Raw genomic sequence first — 13,425 nt, forward strand, 5'->3', positions numbered from 1 at the left:
GATTTACTAGAAATTTTAAAGGTTGGAAGAGAATGGTTGTTTAATCGGTTGGAGCTTCAGGTGGTTTGGGAATCCTGTGGAAGGATATAGTGGTTGATATTCAAAGGATTAGAGCTAAGAGATCTTGGCAATGGGTAGAAGTATGGTCGAAACAGCTACATTTTAGTTTCTACTTGATAAATGTGTATAGGCCCAATAATATTCAGGAGTTGAGATTTGTCTGGGAGGCTCTCTCTAAGGTTTTCGTTAGTCAAGGTGACAAACTCTTTCTTTTAGAGGAGATTTCAATGTTATTTTGCAGCCTTCGGATAAAAGTGGTGGTATAGGATGGAACAATTAGAAGCGGAGAGACTTTAGTGACTTTGTATGTAACAATGGATTGATGAATGTTCCCTTCAAAAGTGGAGAATACACCTGGAATAATAGGCAGAGTGGATTCTCTTCTATTGCGGAAAATTTGGACAGATTTTTGTTAGGAGGGGATTGGGAGAAATACCAATAGATCTTGCAAGCGGAAATTGTCCCTATAACTGGGTCGGATCATTTCCCAATCTGTGTAAGGATTCAGGAGGATGAGGTTTCGAAAAGATGTCCCTTTAAGTTCGAAAAGATGTGGCTGAGAGAAGAGGGTTTCCTGGATCGGGTGGATGAGTGGTGGTCTGAAGCCCCACAAAGGTATGGTAGAAAAGCCTTTAATTTCTTTTAAAAGTTGGAGTACATTAAAGAGAAACTAAAGCAATGAAATAGGGAGGTTTTTAAAAATATTTTTACAGAGAAGTTTAGATTGGAGAAGGAACTAGGAGATTTACATCAGAAAGTGATTGAAGGGGGAATGGGAGAGGATGAATTCAGGTTAGAGAAAGAACTAAATAAAGAGTACTCGGAGGTGTTAGCGAGAGAGGAAGTCTTTTGGGGGTAGAAATCTAGAAAATCATGGTTGAAAGAAGGGGATCGCAATATGAAGTTCGTTCACAGTTCAGTCAAGGTAAGGAGAGCAAGCAACAATTTTTTTCCATTCAAAATGCTAATGGTGTTGTCCTCACAGAGAAGGAGGATATATTTTATGAAGTTGTTCGCTTCTTTTCTAGCCCCTCTGACAATTATTTTCAAGACCCTCAGAGTGATGATATCTTAAATGTGATCCCATCTACAATTATGGAGGCTTAGAATGCTTCTCTTATGAGAAAAGTTTCATTGGAAGAAGTGAAAGTAGCTTTGTTTAGTATGAGAGTTGAGAAAGCTCCAGGGCTAGATGGTTTTTCGACTCTCTTTTATCAGCGAATGTGGGAGTTTCTTGCAAATGACCTCCTAGAGGTTGTGGAAGAATCTAGGATGGGATGTTTTGTGTTGAAAGATTTCAACAATACCTTCATTTCCCTCATACCTAAGGGAAGATGTACAGTCTTTTAATGATTTTAGACCTATATCACTTTGTAACACAATATACAAGATCATTTCTAAAGTTATGGCGAATAGGCTGAAAGTGGTCCTAGATTCGATCATTTCTGTGGAGTAGAGCGGTTTCTCACCCAATCTCTCTATTTATGAAGGTGTGATAGTAGCTCATGAGGCAATTTATTCAATCAGAACCTCTCGAACGGACAAAATGCTGGTAAAATTAGATATTAGAAAGTCCTATGATGAAGTGAAGAGAGACTTCCTTCTTGATGTACTTAGAAAATTTGGGTCTTGTTCAGAGTGGGTGAATTGGGTGGAAAGTTGCATAAAGACCCCTCGATTCTCGGCCCTAGTTAATGGCAACCCACAAGGTTTCTTTGAGACTGAGAAAGGTTTGAGACAGGGTGATCCCATATCTCCATTCCTCTTTATTATAATGGTTGAGGTCGTTGGAAGATTGATCACTAAAAAGAGGAGAGACGGGAGTTGGAGGGGTGTCAAGGTGGCGGAAGCTTTAGAGAGTATTTCACATTTGCAGTTTGTGAATGACAGCTTACTATTGGGAGAATCTTCTTTCAGGGAGGCAAGATTAATGAAGGATGTGCTAGACAAATATAGTCGAGCTTCGGGTCAATGTATAAATTGGAGAAAATCTGAGATTTTCTTTTTTAATGCCAGTAGCCAAAAACAAAGGGAAATTTGCTGCATTCTAGGTATGAAATATGGCACTTTACCTGGAAAGTATTTAAGTATCCCACTTTTGGGGGGTGCTAGTAAATCTACTATGTGGGAGGATTTAGTTGAAAGTTGTCTCTGAAGAATGGATGGCTAGAAGACCAAATGGCCAACCTCTGCATGAAGGATTCTGATGCTAAAATCAATGCTATCAGCAATTCCGATTTTTTCAATGATTTGCCTTAGAATTCCTAAGAAGATTGTTAAGACTATAGAGAAAACAATGCGAAAAAATTTCTAGAATGGGGCGAATGATCAAGATAAAATTCCTCTGCTGGCATGGGACAAAATTTGTTTGGCGAAGAATAAAGGGGGTACAGGTCTTAGGGATTGGAACCTAATTAATGAAGCCTTAGGGGCAAAACTTGTCTAGAGTATTCATTCTCAGCCATCTCAATTGTTGGTAAAGATCCTACAAGAAAAATATTTGGACTCTATGGATAGTAGTAGGATTTTTACAATTAATAATCCACCAAAAGGTTCTGCAATTTGGAACTTCATCATTTCATGTCGAAAAGTCATTGTTGAACATATTACTTGGTAGGTTGGTTCTAGTAGGAAAGCCAAGTTTTGGCATGACTCCTAGAGCGGTTACCCAGTCTTAAATGATAATCCTGAATATGAGGAATTAAGGGAGTGGTTTTTACAGCATTAGGGAGAGAACGTTTGTGATTACCTTTCTTTTGAGGGTGGACCCTTGGGTGGTCTTTAGTAGTAGAAATATGTTCAGGATCTAGAGATTCCAAATCGTTTGAAAGATCTTATGTAGGGGGTTTTTAGTTCCATAAATATTCAGAGGGTGAATTACGATGACAAAGTGGTGTGGTGTGGGGCTATCAATGGAAAATACTCAGTGAAATTAGGTTATCAATTTTTGGAGATAAGTATTGTTGGGGATAATTGTCCAGTAGATCTATTTTGGGGGAATTTTTGCCTAAAGCAGGAGCATTTGGATGGTAGAGGGCATATTCTTATAGGTGACAGCAGAAAACATTTGAATTTTTGTGGACCATCGAAGTGTGTTGTGTGGTGAAGTTGAAGAAACAACGAACCACCTATTACTTAATTACAAAATTACCATCTCTTGTTGGGAAATGTTACGGGGCCTATTGCGGTGGCAGAGCCCTATGCCAGCAACATTGAAACAAGTTTTTGAGAGTTGGCCATGGAGGTGGCGGAAATCGACCTTTACTTGTGTCTGGAAGGTTAGTCCTTCTTTACTCATTTGGGGGGTATGGAAAGAGAGGAATACTCGTATTATCATGGATAAGATAGTCTTTGGAAAGGTTAAAAATGAGAATCAACAATGCTATTGAGGAAACGGTAGGTGCAGCAACATCCCAATTTTTTAATTTGAGGGTCTCCTTCACTGTAGTGAATCGATGGATACAATCCCAGTGGCCTCGTATTCACTTCAGGCCCGTTAAGGGGCATAGATGGGCTCAAACTAGCAATGTTTGTCTATCTAGTGAGGAGTGGGAGAGACCTTTGGAGGGGTGGTGGAAATTTAATTTTGATGGTGCCTCTAAGGGCAATCCTGGACCATTTGGGGTACGAGTTATTGTCCAGGATTGGAAGGGTGAGGTGATAGCTTTACGTGCTCAAAAGCTTGATGAAGGCACAAATAATATAGCAGAAGCGTCAACAACATTGTTAATGGTTATAATTGGTAAGATGTTGGGTGTCAGGAAACTACATCTAGAGGGGGATTCCTTGATTGGCTTCCAAGCTATTATGAAGGGTAGTATAGAGGCGTGGCACTTGTATAATCAGATTAATAGTATAATTGACAAACTTAGATATTTTGATGATTACCAAGTTAGTCATGTAAGGCAAATAGGGAATGTGGAAGCGAACATTCTTTCTAAATGGGTGTTGTCCTTTAATACGAATGGAGATTTAAAAATTAAAGATTTTCGACAGGCTTTGTTCAAAGAGGAGTAAGGACTTTGTATTTAATGATGTTAGCACTTAGGATAAGTACAAAGAGAAGAGTTGTGGTGGTTAATGGCGACGGGCATTTAAAACATGGAGATGCATTTATTTCGGTTGCCGAGAGGATAGAACATGCTTTTTAAGTGAATGTCCCATCATTCATCGAAGCTTGAGTGTAAAGAAAATCGAGCCATTGACAGAGGGTTTTAGCAAGGTCGATTTTGAGCAGAGTTGAGTGTAGTGGTGGAGCAGTGCAGGGTGCTTAAATGGAAGCTAATTTCATTGTGAAGAGTAGGAAGTAGCCATGTCCTTTTTATGGGAACTTAACAATTAAAAGGCTTAGCGGAATGTTCAAGTTTTCAAATGAATTGTTGCCACAATGTGCGACTATCATTGTTGGAGATGCATTCAACCTGGTTAAGCATAGGTATAAAATGAGAATGGACATTTACTCGTTGATAATGGCGTGGGGTTTGGAAGTGGGGGAGAACACAGGAACGGTGAAGCGGGTCATGCAAATGATAATTCATGAGGATTTCTTAGTAGGGATGGAAACATTTCTGGAGTGGGTTGTGTTAGGTGTGGGATTTGATGTGCAAGAAGGCTTGGAGGAGGATGAGCGCGGTCGACAAACAGGTTTGATTTTTTTTCAACTCCTTGACCTCTCTTGCATCTTGATGATGAATCACAGAGTGTGATTCGAAACATTGATGAAAAAAACATTTACACAATCAAATCCAGAAGTTGCTCATACTAGGTTTGATTCCTTTTCTAAGGTGGTCGAGAGGTATGTGCAAGGTGCATCACAAGGAAGAGGTGAGGTGTGGATGGGATGCATTAAAATTGGTGGTAGAAATCAAAGAACTGGATGCAATAATTGAGATTGCTAAAGCCAAAGCAGACGGTTCTGCAAGGAGAGTGTTACGTCCGAGGAAGTGCAGGTACACAAAAGAGAGAAAATTTGAGGAGGATTCTGGCCTGAAATGCAAACGAAGACAATGAGTTGATGAACCTGTAGTTAATTAGGTGTTTTTTGTTTGTAGTGGGTTGTCATTTTCTCTATTAACTTCCTAGATTGGCAGGTTAGAGATGAATTTGGGTAGTTGCCTTTTGATAGCATAGTTGTTGTTTCTATAAGGGAGCTTTTTGTATTGATTAGTTTTTGAGATGGGGGTTATCTTTTTTGGATAGTTTGTGAACTTTGAAGGAACACTATGATGTTGTTGTAAGACTTTTATTGGTTATTAATAAAATATAGCTTATTACCGAGCAAAAAAGAAAAAGAAAATTTATAAAATTCATAATTTCTACTTTATATGGGGTCCATTATATCATGATTCAAATGATCCAACTTATAATGTGTTTATTTTTTATATTATAGCATTCCTTAAAAAATAAATCTAAAGCTTTATGTCAACCTAAATTCAAATCTAATTACAATAAAATTCACATCCAATGAACTATTTTCAAACATTTAAAATTAAAAAAAAATTATATTTTTATATTTTCTTAACAAATTCCATTTATCCAACTTCATACATAAGCTATCTCAAACTTTATCATCTCTTCATCTCAAAAATTCTAAAACATTCTAGTACAATATTTTGATTTTTATTTCTTAAACATTAGTGTGTTCTTTGTATCATTTGTCCACTTGTACAATAAATAGTGTAGCCCTTCAATCTCCAAACCTCATTTTATTCACATCAACCAATGACTCGCTCAACTCATTAAGGCTCAATGCCTTGAACCCCTATCCTACTAAAGTTAATGAAGTGACCAATCCCTCCAAATAAAAACTCCTTGCAACATTAAATAGTATGTTGTATAAAAATTTCACACCTAACAGCTTAGCCTCATGATGTTTGCCTTGATTCCATGTAATACATTTCAATGAAAGTTATGCACCATAAGTGTTATGAAGAACTAGAAAAAACTTAAACTATGATTACCTACAATTTGAAACCCCAACATCTATGGCCCAATGCAAAATAAAGAACCCCTTAAGTCCTCCTCTAACCTTGTAGAACTCACGACAAATACCAATGCCTCAATTTTACTGTTTTCCTACTCATAAGATGAAATGAGAATCTAAACCTCTCACTCAACATCTTTGTCTATTGTACTATTACATATTGCAACATCTTAGCCATTGACCTAAGCAAGGTTAAATTTGAGGTAATTGATGCTTCCTCTCATACATAATCGATTGATTATATATCACCATTCTTGGCTTTGTACTTATTGTGTCACGTGTCCATGTAAGGTCCCTAGGCTTGCTGCCACTTTCGTTGCTTGTGATATGAAATCCTAGCAAAATAGAAAAAAATTGAATCAAAAACTTAACTACAATAAACAATCGTAAAACAAAAATTAATAAATAAAATATAAACCCCACCATCTATAATGAAGGCAAAAAGGAAAAAAGATCAAAAATGATACATACCTATCAATGTGGTTGATAAATTCACAAAACAATTAATGTGCACTCCAAATCACACAACACTTGCACACAAATGCTCAATGCTTAACTATGTCAAAAAGGTCAAAATCTCAAAAAAATGGTGCAAAAAATGACAAATTTGAGTACTTTTATACGAGCAAACTACCATGTTTTTCCAACTAGCAAGGTTTTTGTTAGACTTGCAATGATAAGAAAGTTTTTGAGAGTTACCCACCAGACCAAATAGTCCTTTGGTACTTGCTCAAGTTTTTTAACTATGAAAAAAAATACTCGGTGAAAGTAATAAGCCATGAATTATTCATTCAAGAACCCATGACCTGCAGAGTCGAGCTTCATATTTCTAAATTCACAGCAAAGTCTATACATAAGTTTGACTTGAAATTTGAACCTAGAAAAACCTATTTGTGCCACTGTTATAAGACTGGCACAAACCAACAAAATTCTTTTCAAATAGGTGTAATGTGAACAATGCAAACACAACATTAGTCAGATACAGTAATACTAAACATAGAGCAATCGATATGTGTTTATTTAAGAGCAACAAAATGATGGAGGATGCGATACGAGTCATTTAACATCAAGCATCCAAAAAGTCAAATGTTGTTTCTACCAACTACAAGCCTAAAATAGCTTCAGATCCATTTCTATCATCAGCATTCCCTTCCCAACCTTCAAATGCTATTTTAGTTCAGTGTGTTGACGGTGTTTTTACACACTATGCAACACAGAATAAAATACTAAGTATCCTATCCTCTCTTGAACAAAGACTCCCAAATGCTAAGCTACGTGATCAAGTGGGACGACTCCAAGGTTCTTGAATGTCAAGCCTTGATGTGCTCTTGGATAGACTCAGTTGTTTGATGTGATATTGTTGAAATCCCAAGGTGGACTTACGTTGAATGCTTGAATGTTTTGAATGTTGTTGGAACATGAAATTTCACTTGATTTGAAAAAAAAAAGGGAAAAAGGATAAGGGTTCGAGGAAGCTATTCTAATCCTAGGAATGTAAGAGCAATGGACAATCTTTGATGAAATTGAACTAAACTTTGCTTTGACATGCAGCGAACATCTCCACAAGGCTAGTGCAATCTTCTAAGGATAGGCTATCGATTTTCAAATCACCACCACAAGCATAGACACCATCAAATTGATGTGTATCAATGAAGAAGCGATAATTGAAGTTAAACTTGGCTAAATTGAATCCAATTGACTACGCAAAGCACTTTACCATCGGCAAGGTGTTCGTAGTATGGATGTACGAATTTCACCATTAATCATGCACAAAGTTCTTCCATTCAATTAACTAACATTAAAACAAATGAGAAGTAGAGACCATGCAAATTGTTGAATCAACACATAGAGTTCACCATATCTTCAATGAAGTTTACATGCATTTTACAACAATGTATTGGCAACAATCTTTGCCTTCTCTTCCTACTCTGACTAAAACTATTTTCTACTCTAGTATCTATTAACCTTTACAAATGAAAGAGTGGAGCCTTATATAGTGCTCTCATTACAATTGAGTGGCTCAGATTGATTCACAATCAATGGCTAAGATTAAAAGATAGAAGCCCTAATTAGGGTTTGTTACACCCATTGCAAAGCATTTAATGCTTGACCAATGATAAAATTACATTTGATAGGACACATGTCCTTCACTGAAAATTCGACCAATAGATGACGACAGTAGGCCCATCAAACTTTGTGCCCACATGTGGTAGTTATCATCTTGTTGGTTGAGTTAGGTACATTGAATCTAGACGCCTTATCATAGAATGATATGATTGGATAAGCGATGATGGGGCGTCACCTCAGTTTGCTTGATCTTTGTAACTCATCACAAGTTGTAGATGAACGAGGCATATCTCTTAATACTCAACATTATCAAGCACTTGATGTGATGATGACTTTGTTCATGTTGATCTTCTAACTTTGATTAACTCTTCTGAAACTATCTCGTTTGGATCATCTCTGCCTTAGAGCTTATGTTTGGCTATACTAGCAATGATTCTTGGACTTCTAAAGGAAATTCAAGATTGTGACAATTTCTTCCTCAAGTGCTTGATGTTGATGCTTATGCTTGATAAGGTTGGTGTGATAGAAGCCTTCTTTGTTCAAAACCTTGAGCTTTTCCTCCTGGATGTTGTTAAGCTTCCTTTTGATATCTCCTTCAAATGTAGGTCTTCATGTTGAGGTCTCAAGTACCTTGGAATGTGAATGTTGTCCATCTTCACATCGTTACCCTCTTGTATCCATTTCCTTGAATCACCATGAGCTGATCCCTTAAATCACTTTCAAGTGGTGAAGCATTTCCTTTATGTCGTATGATTTGCTTGCATCAAACCTAGAAAAGATAAAGAAACACTTTAAACCTTGGAAGAAAGATGAAACCTGAAGAAATTCAAAATTCAAAATCCTTGCATTCGAAGCCACTTGACAATTGCTCCATAAAAACTCTCTACAATCTCGAAATGAATTTTCTAATAATGAAGACATCTAATTTGTTTGATTTCCCACTTTTATATGCCTAATTTGATAAGTTTCAAGTTTGAGACAAGTATGAACTGCATTGGTTTCATGTGGCAAAGGAGGTGCTAATTCTTAGATCATCGATTGTCATTGTTTAGGGAGGATGTATTTCCTTAAGTCACACATATACTTTATCTAAGGATCCTTTGCCTAGGGATGAAATATCCTTATGTCACCAATATCCTTAGCTCAGGAAGGCATGAAATGTGAAAAAGTGTGGATATCCTTAGCTCAAGGACAAAATGTCCTTAAGCTCAGGAAGGCATGAAATGTGAAAAAGTGTGGATATCCTTAGCTCAAGGACGAAATCTCCTTAGCTCAAGAAGGCTTGAAATTCTTAATGCGTTGATATCCTTAGCCCAAGGATGAACTTGGACAAGAGATGAAATCGGTCATTAACAAGGAAGGATATTGGTCATCTATTCGCTCCTTTGAATGGTCAAAGGAAATAATGAAAACCTTAATCCTTTAAATCGCACTTTGTCATGGCAATGGAAATCATTCTAATCTCTTATTTGACCAAGCATCGACAATGACAAGGCCTAAGTCATGCCTTTTGGTAGTCAAAGGAAGTGCTGGCCTCTAGAATGTGGCATTATAAATGCCTTAGAAACTTTTTATCTCTCCATTCTAAAGTTTTGGGGCCAAAGCATTGTAGTGCAATAGTGAAAGGGAGTTGAAGGTGGTGAGGTGAAGGAATGTCGTGGCAAGAAAGAATGAGGGGATGTGGTGAAGAGATGCCACAGAGGAAAGTAGGTGGTAAAAAGGTAGAGAAGTGCGATAGGAGAAGGTGACGCGATGGGTACATAAAGGGAGCAAGGGATAAGGTAAGGATGGTGGGCAAAGGAAGTCATAAGGGGTAAAGAAGGTCGTAGGAAGGTAGGCTAAGGGGAGTGGAAGAGTAAAGGGGTGGTAAGAAGGTGTCAGGAAATAGAGAGGCATAAGGGATGAAAGGGTGTAAGGAAGGGAAGTTAGGAAATGGGAAGGTGAATGAAATGAGGGGAGATGATAAAGGAAGATGATGTAGGTGAGGTAGTAATGGTAGGTGAAGGGTAGGAAAGGAAATGGAAGGATGGGAGGAGAAAGGTGAGGGAGAATGGAATGAAAAGGAAGTGGAAGGTGAGGGTGGATAAAAGAGAAGATGGAAGGGCACGGGGATGAAGAGGGAGTGAGGGGTGTGAGATGATAATGGTAAGGAATGGAAATGAGGGGAGATGGAAATGGGAGTGATTGGGCTTGACCATCCATTGGCAATGTTGGGAGAGACAGGTTGGAAGCTTAGGAGGGCAAAGGAAGTGTTGTACCTCACTTCATCCTAAAGAGAGAACCTTGACTTGATTACATCTTAGCCACTTGAGATACTACACTTCTTCTAAATGAAAGGCTAATAGCAAAAAGACTCTACAACTATCCCAGAAAGCAGAAAAAAGTGGGGGTCCCCATTTGCAATGGGGCGATGTGTGAAAACGTCACAACAAGGTGAAAGCTTAAAAAGTAATAATTTTCACTCTACTTTAGTTTTTTATTAGTAAGCAACATTAACTAGGGCGCTGACCCTTAACATAGTAAACAAGCAACATCAATAGAGATGATGTTGGCAACAAGAACAACAGCCCAAAGGCAGTTAGAAACAAACACAGTCAAGTAGGCAAGGAATCCTATCCGACCGGAGAACAAAGAAGACCCCAATCAAAGGGAGGGAGAGACACCCAAACCCCAATGAGGGGGGTTTTCGGGCAGGGGAGAAGACTTCCCCTTCCGCCTGCGAGCAACCACAGACCAGGCGATGCGTAGGTTTTTATTTGAACAGTAAAGAACCAAGTGATATTGTTTAACCAATCAAGAAAGCTGTATATTGAGTAACCAGTCAAAAGACTGTCTAACCAATTTTATTTGAATATCATTCGGTGCGTAGGTTTTTATTTGAACAGTAAAGAACCAAGTGATATTGTTTAACCAATCAAGAAAGCTGTATATTGAGTAACCAATCAAAAAGACTGCCTAACCGAGAGTTCAATTGTCGGCAAAGAATGCAGTGAGTCTTCAGAAAGAATCGTGGCTACAGAAAACACTGGTATTTTAAGATACATGCATGTAGAGAATAGGAGATCAATGGATGTCATCTCCTTGGCCATTTCATCATTTATATCCTTTAGTGAGACTTATGATGTACCTTATGTATGCAGCAGAGATACAGTGTGTTTCTCAAGAGTTCAACAAGGCTATTCCCTCAACGTCTTAGCAGCATTCAGCAAATATGTTGTAGCTTCTTTGAACAAGTAGACAATGAGAAAAAACGATAGCACCACTATTTCTGGTAATATTGCAAATTTTAATGATGCCAACCTGAAGTTATCTTGTACCTAACACAATTGGGAATCAAAAATACACAAGGATTTATAACCCTGAAACTCAATATATGCATCAATATGACTTGTATAGGCCTAACAATGACTTCTCCCTTTCTTCCTGTCTTTTTCTTGCAGCTTCTCTGGCAGCAATAGCTGCAGCTTCTTCACTTGATACACGACCAGTCTTCTCTTCCCTCTTCCTTTTGGTAACCTGGATTGAAGATGTAGCTGCCTTAGTGGAACTTGAGAATACCTTAGAGACTGGAAGCACTGGCCCTGGTGGAGGACCACTGTTAATCTTCCCTTTAATGCTGCTTTCTTTTGTGTTTGTACTAGCTTTAGATGTAGCAACTCCACCTTCATCAGATAACAGAGAATTACCAGCACCAACCTCTGTTCTTGCTAGTTGAGATGAAACACAAGCTGCTTCCTGGGTGACCCATTTCCCTGTTTTCAAGTAAAAACCATGAGACTACTGTTCTAATGCTAAATTTATATGATCCAAACAATAGAATGTATGACAGTGAATCACTTTTTTCCACATTAATCATACCTATTGCATCACTGTAGTAAAGGCCAGAGTTCGGATCATAATAATATTTTGTAGATTCATTGAAGTAGTAACCAGAAGATTTATCATATGCCCATTCTGCAACATGCAAAAAAAAATATAGGACAAAGAGAAAATAGGTCAAAACAGCAATAGGCATTCACATTACTCCATGCTCAAAATAATAGCACCATGGCTTCATTACTACTTACCCACTGAATTTTTCACTGATGAAGTTCCAGGCACATGCTCAGACACATGTGATGTGTTCCTGTCATAATCCAGCTGAGATTTTGAAGCCCCATATTTTTCTTCTGTGGACGTAACTTTAGTCTCTTTTATAGCTGCTAAATCTTTCTTATAGCTCCGCATAGCTTTCTGAAAAATTAGTTCAGATTCACATACATTTAGTTGTCAATCTGCAAGCAATTTTTTTTTTAAATGCAGAAACTATGACATCCGAAATAGAAAGGGAGATTATCTTCCAACAATTATAATTCTGCCCCCATTTTACTATTTTAGCGGTATCTTGAGAAAACTGCAATGGTTTTGTTGGTAGAAAACAGGAATCAAATTTACTAAATGATTACATCGATTCTTCATTGTAAAATAGGGTGCTCCACCAAAGGAAAATGTTAGCAAAGCTACCATTTGGACATAACATAATACATAAGTGCATACTATCACTATGAATGACTTGTGTGTGTGTGTACTGGTACCAATACCAGTACATCTAGTTTTGAAAATAGGAGACAGGCATACTTGGAGGTGCCCTTTTTTTCATATAATTTAACAGTGATAACTTTAAGAAACCCCCTCTCAAAAATTGGTATAAAATCTTGGTGAATATTTAATTTTTATTGGCGAATTTTTTTTATCATTTTTTTTTTGTAGAAAATATTGGCGAATCTTGGAAAATAATAAGAATATGCATTAATTACTATTGCAAATCCTTTCATTTTATAAAATATTTTTTTATAGAAAAGTAGAGGCCTAACTAAAGGTGGAAATCATTAATGAGTTTAAGGGGTAGACTCTACTTTATTTAGTTTCTACCATTAATTTAAAATAATCTAATAGCCCTCTTTGTATTTTGTGAGATAAAATGTAATAACAATTTGTAATACTCATGGGGCCAAAAATTGCTTTTGGACCATTGATTTTAATTGAGGTCAACAATTCAAAAGTAATTTCAACCCCCACGAGCATTACAACTTGTAGGTACAATTTACCTCATGGAATATAATGAAGGTCATTAGATTATATTTTAAATCAATGGTGGCAACTAAAGATTGTTGGTATAACCCTAAAGTAACTAATAATTATGATATATCATTGCAAATTAATTTAGATTTCTACAATAAATTATAAAATGGTGGCGAATCTGATCCAATTATGCATCGAATATTGTGGCGAATCTCTGAGTAAAAAAAATTAATAAAATAAATTCTCTAGCAATT

At 37.2% G+C, this 13,425-nt stretch overlaps 1 protein-coding gene across 1 annotated transcript in view; it reads right to left on the bottom strand.

The window, feature by feature from the left end:
• Positions 1-11,159: 11,159 nt before the first annotated feature.
• LOC131041625 (zinc finger protein ZOP1) overlaps positions 11,160-13,425 on the bottom strand; it is a 78,791-nt gene continuing 76,525 nt past the window's right edge. The window contains exons 3-5 of the mRNA XM_057974763.2: positions 12,178-12,343; positions 11,969-12,064; positions 11,160-11,862 (exon numbers count right to left, since the gene is read on the bottom strand). Of these exons, the coding sequence (XP_057830746.1) occupies positions 11,489-11,862; positions 11,969-12,064; positions 12,178-12,343 (636 nt within the window). The 3' untranslated portion in view covers positions 11,160-11,488. The remainder of the gene's footprint in view (positions 11,863-11,968; positions 12,065-12,177; positions 12,344-13,425) is intronic.

This window comes from Cryptomeria japonica, chromosome 8 (assembly GCF_030272615.1).
Source record: "Cryptomeria japonica chromosome 8, Sugi_1.0, whole genome shotgun sequence".
Classification (NCBI taxonomy): Eukaryota; Viridiplantae; Streptophyta; class Pinopsida; order Cupressales; family Cupressaceae; genus Cryptomeria; species Cryptomeria japonica.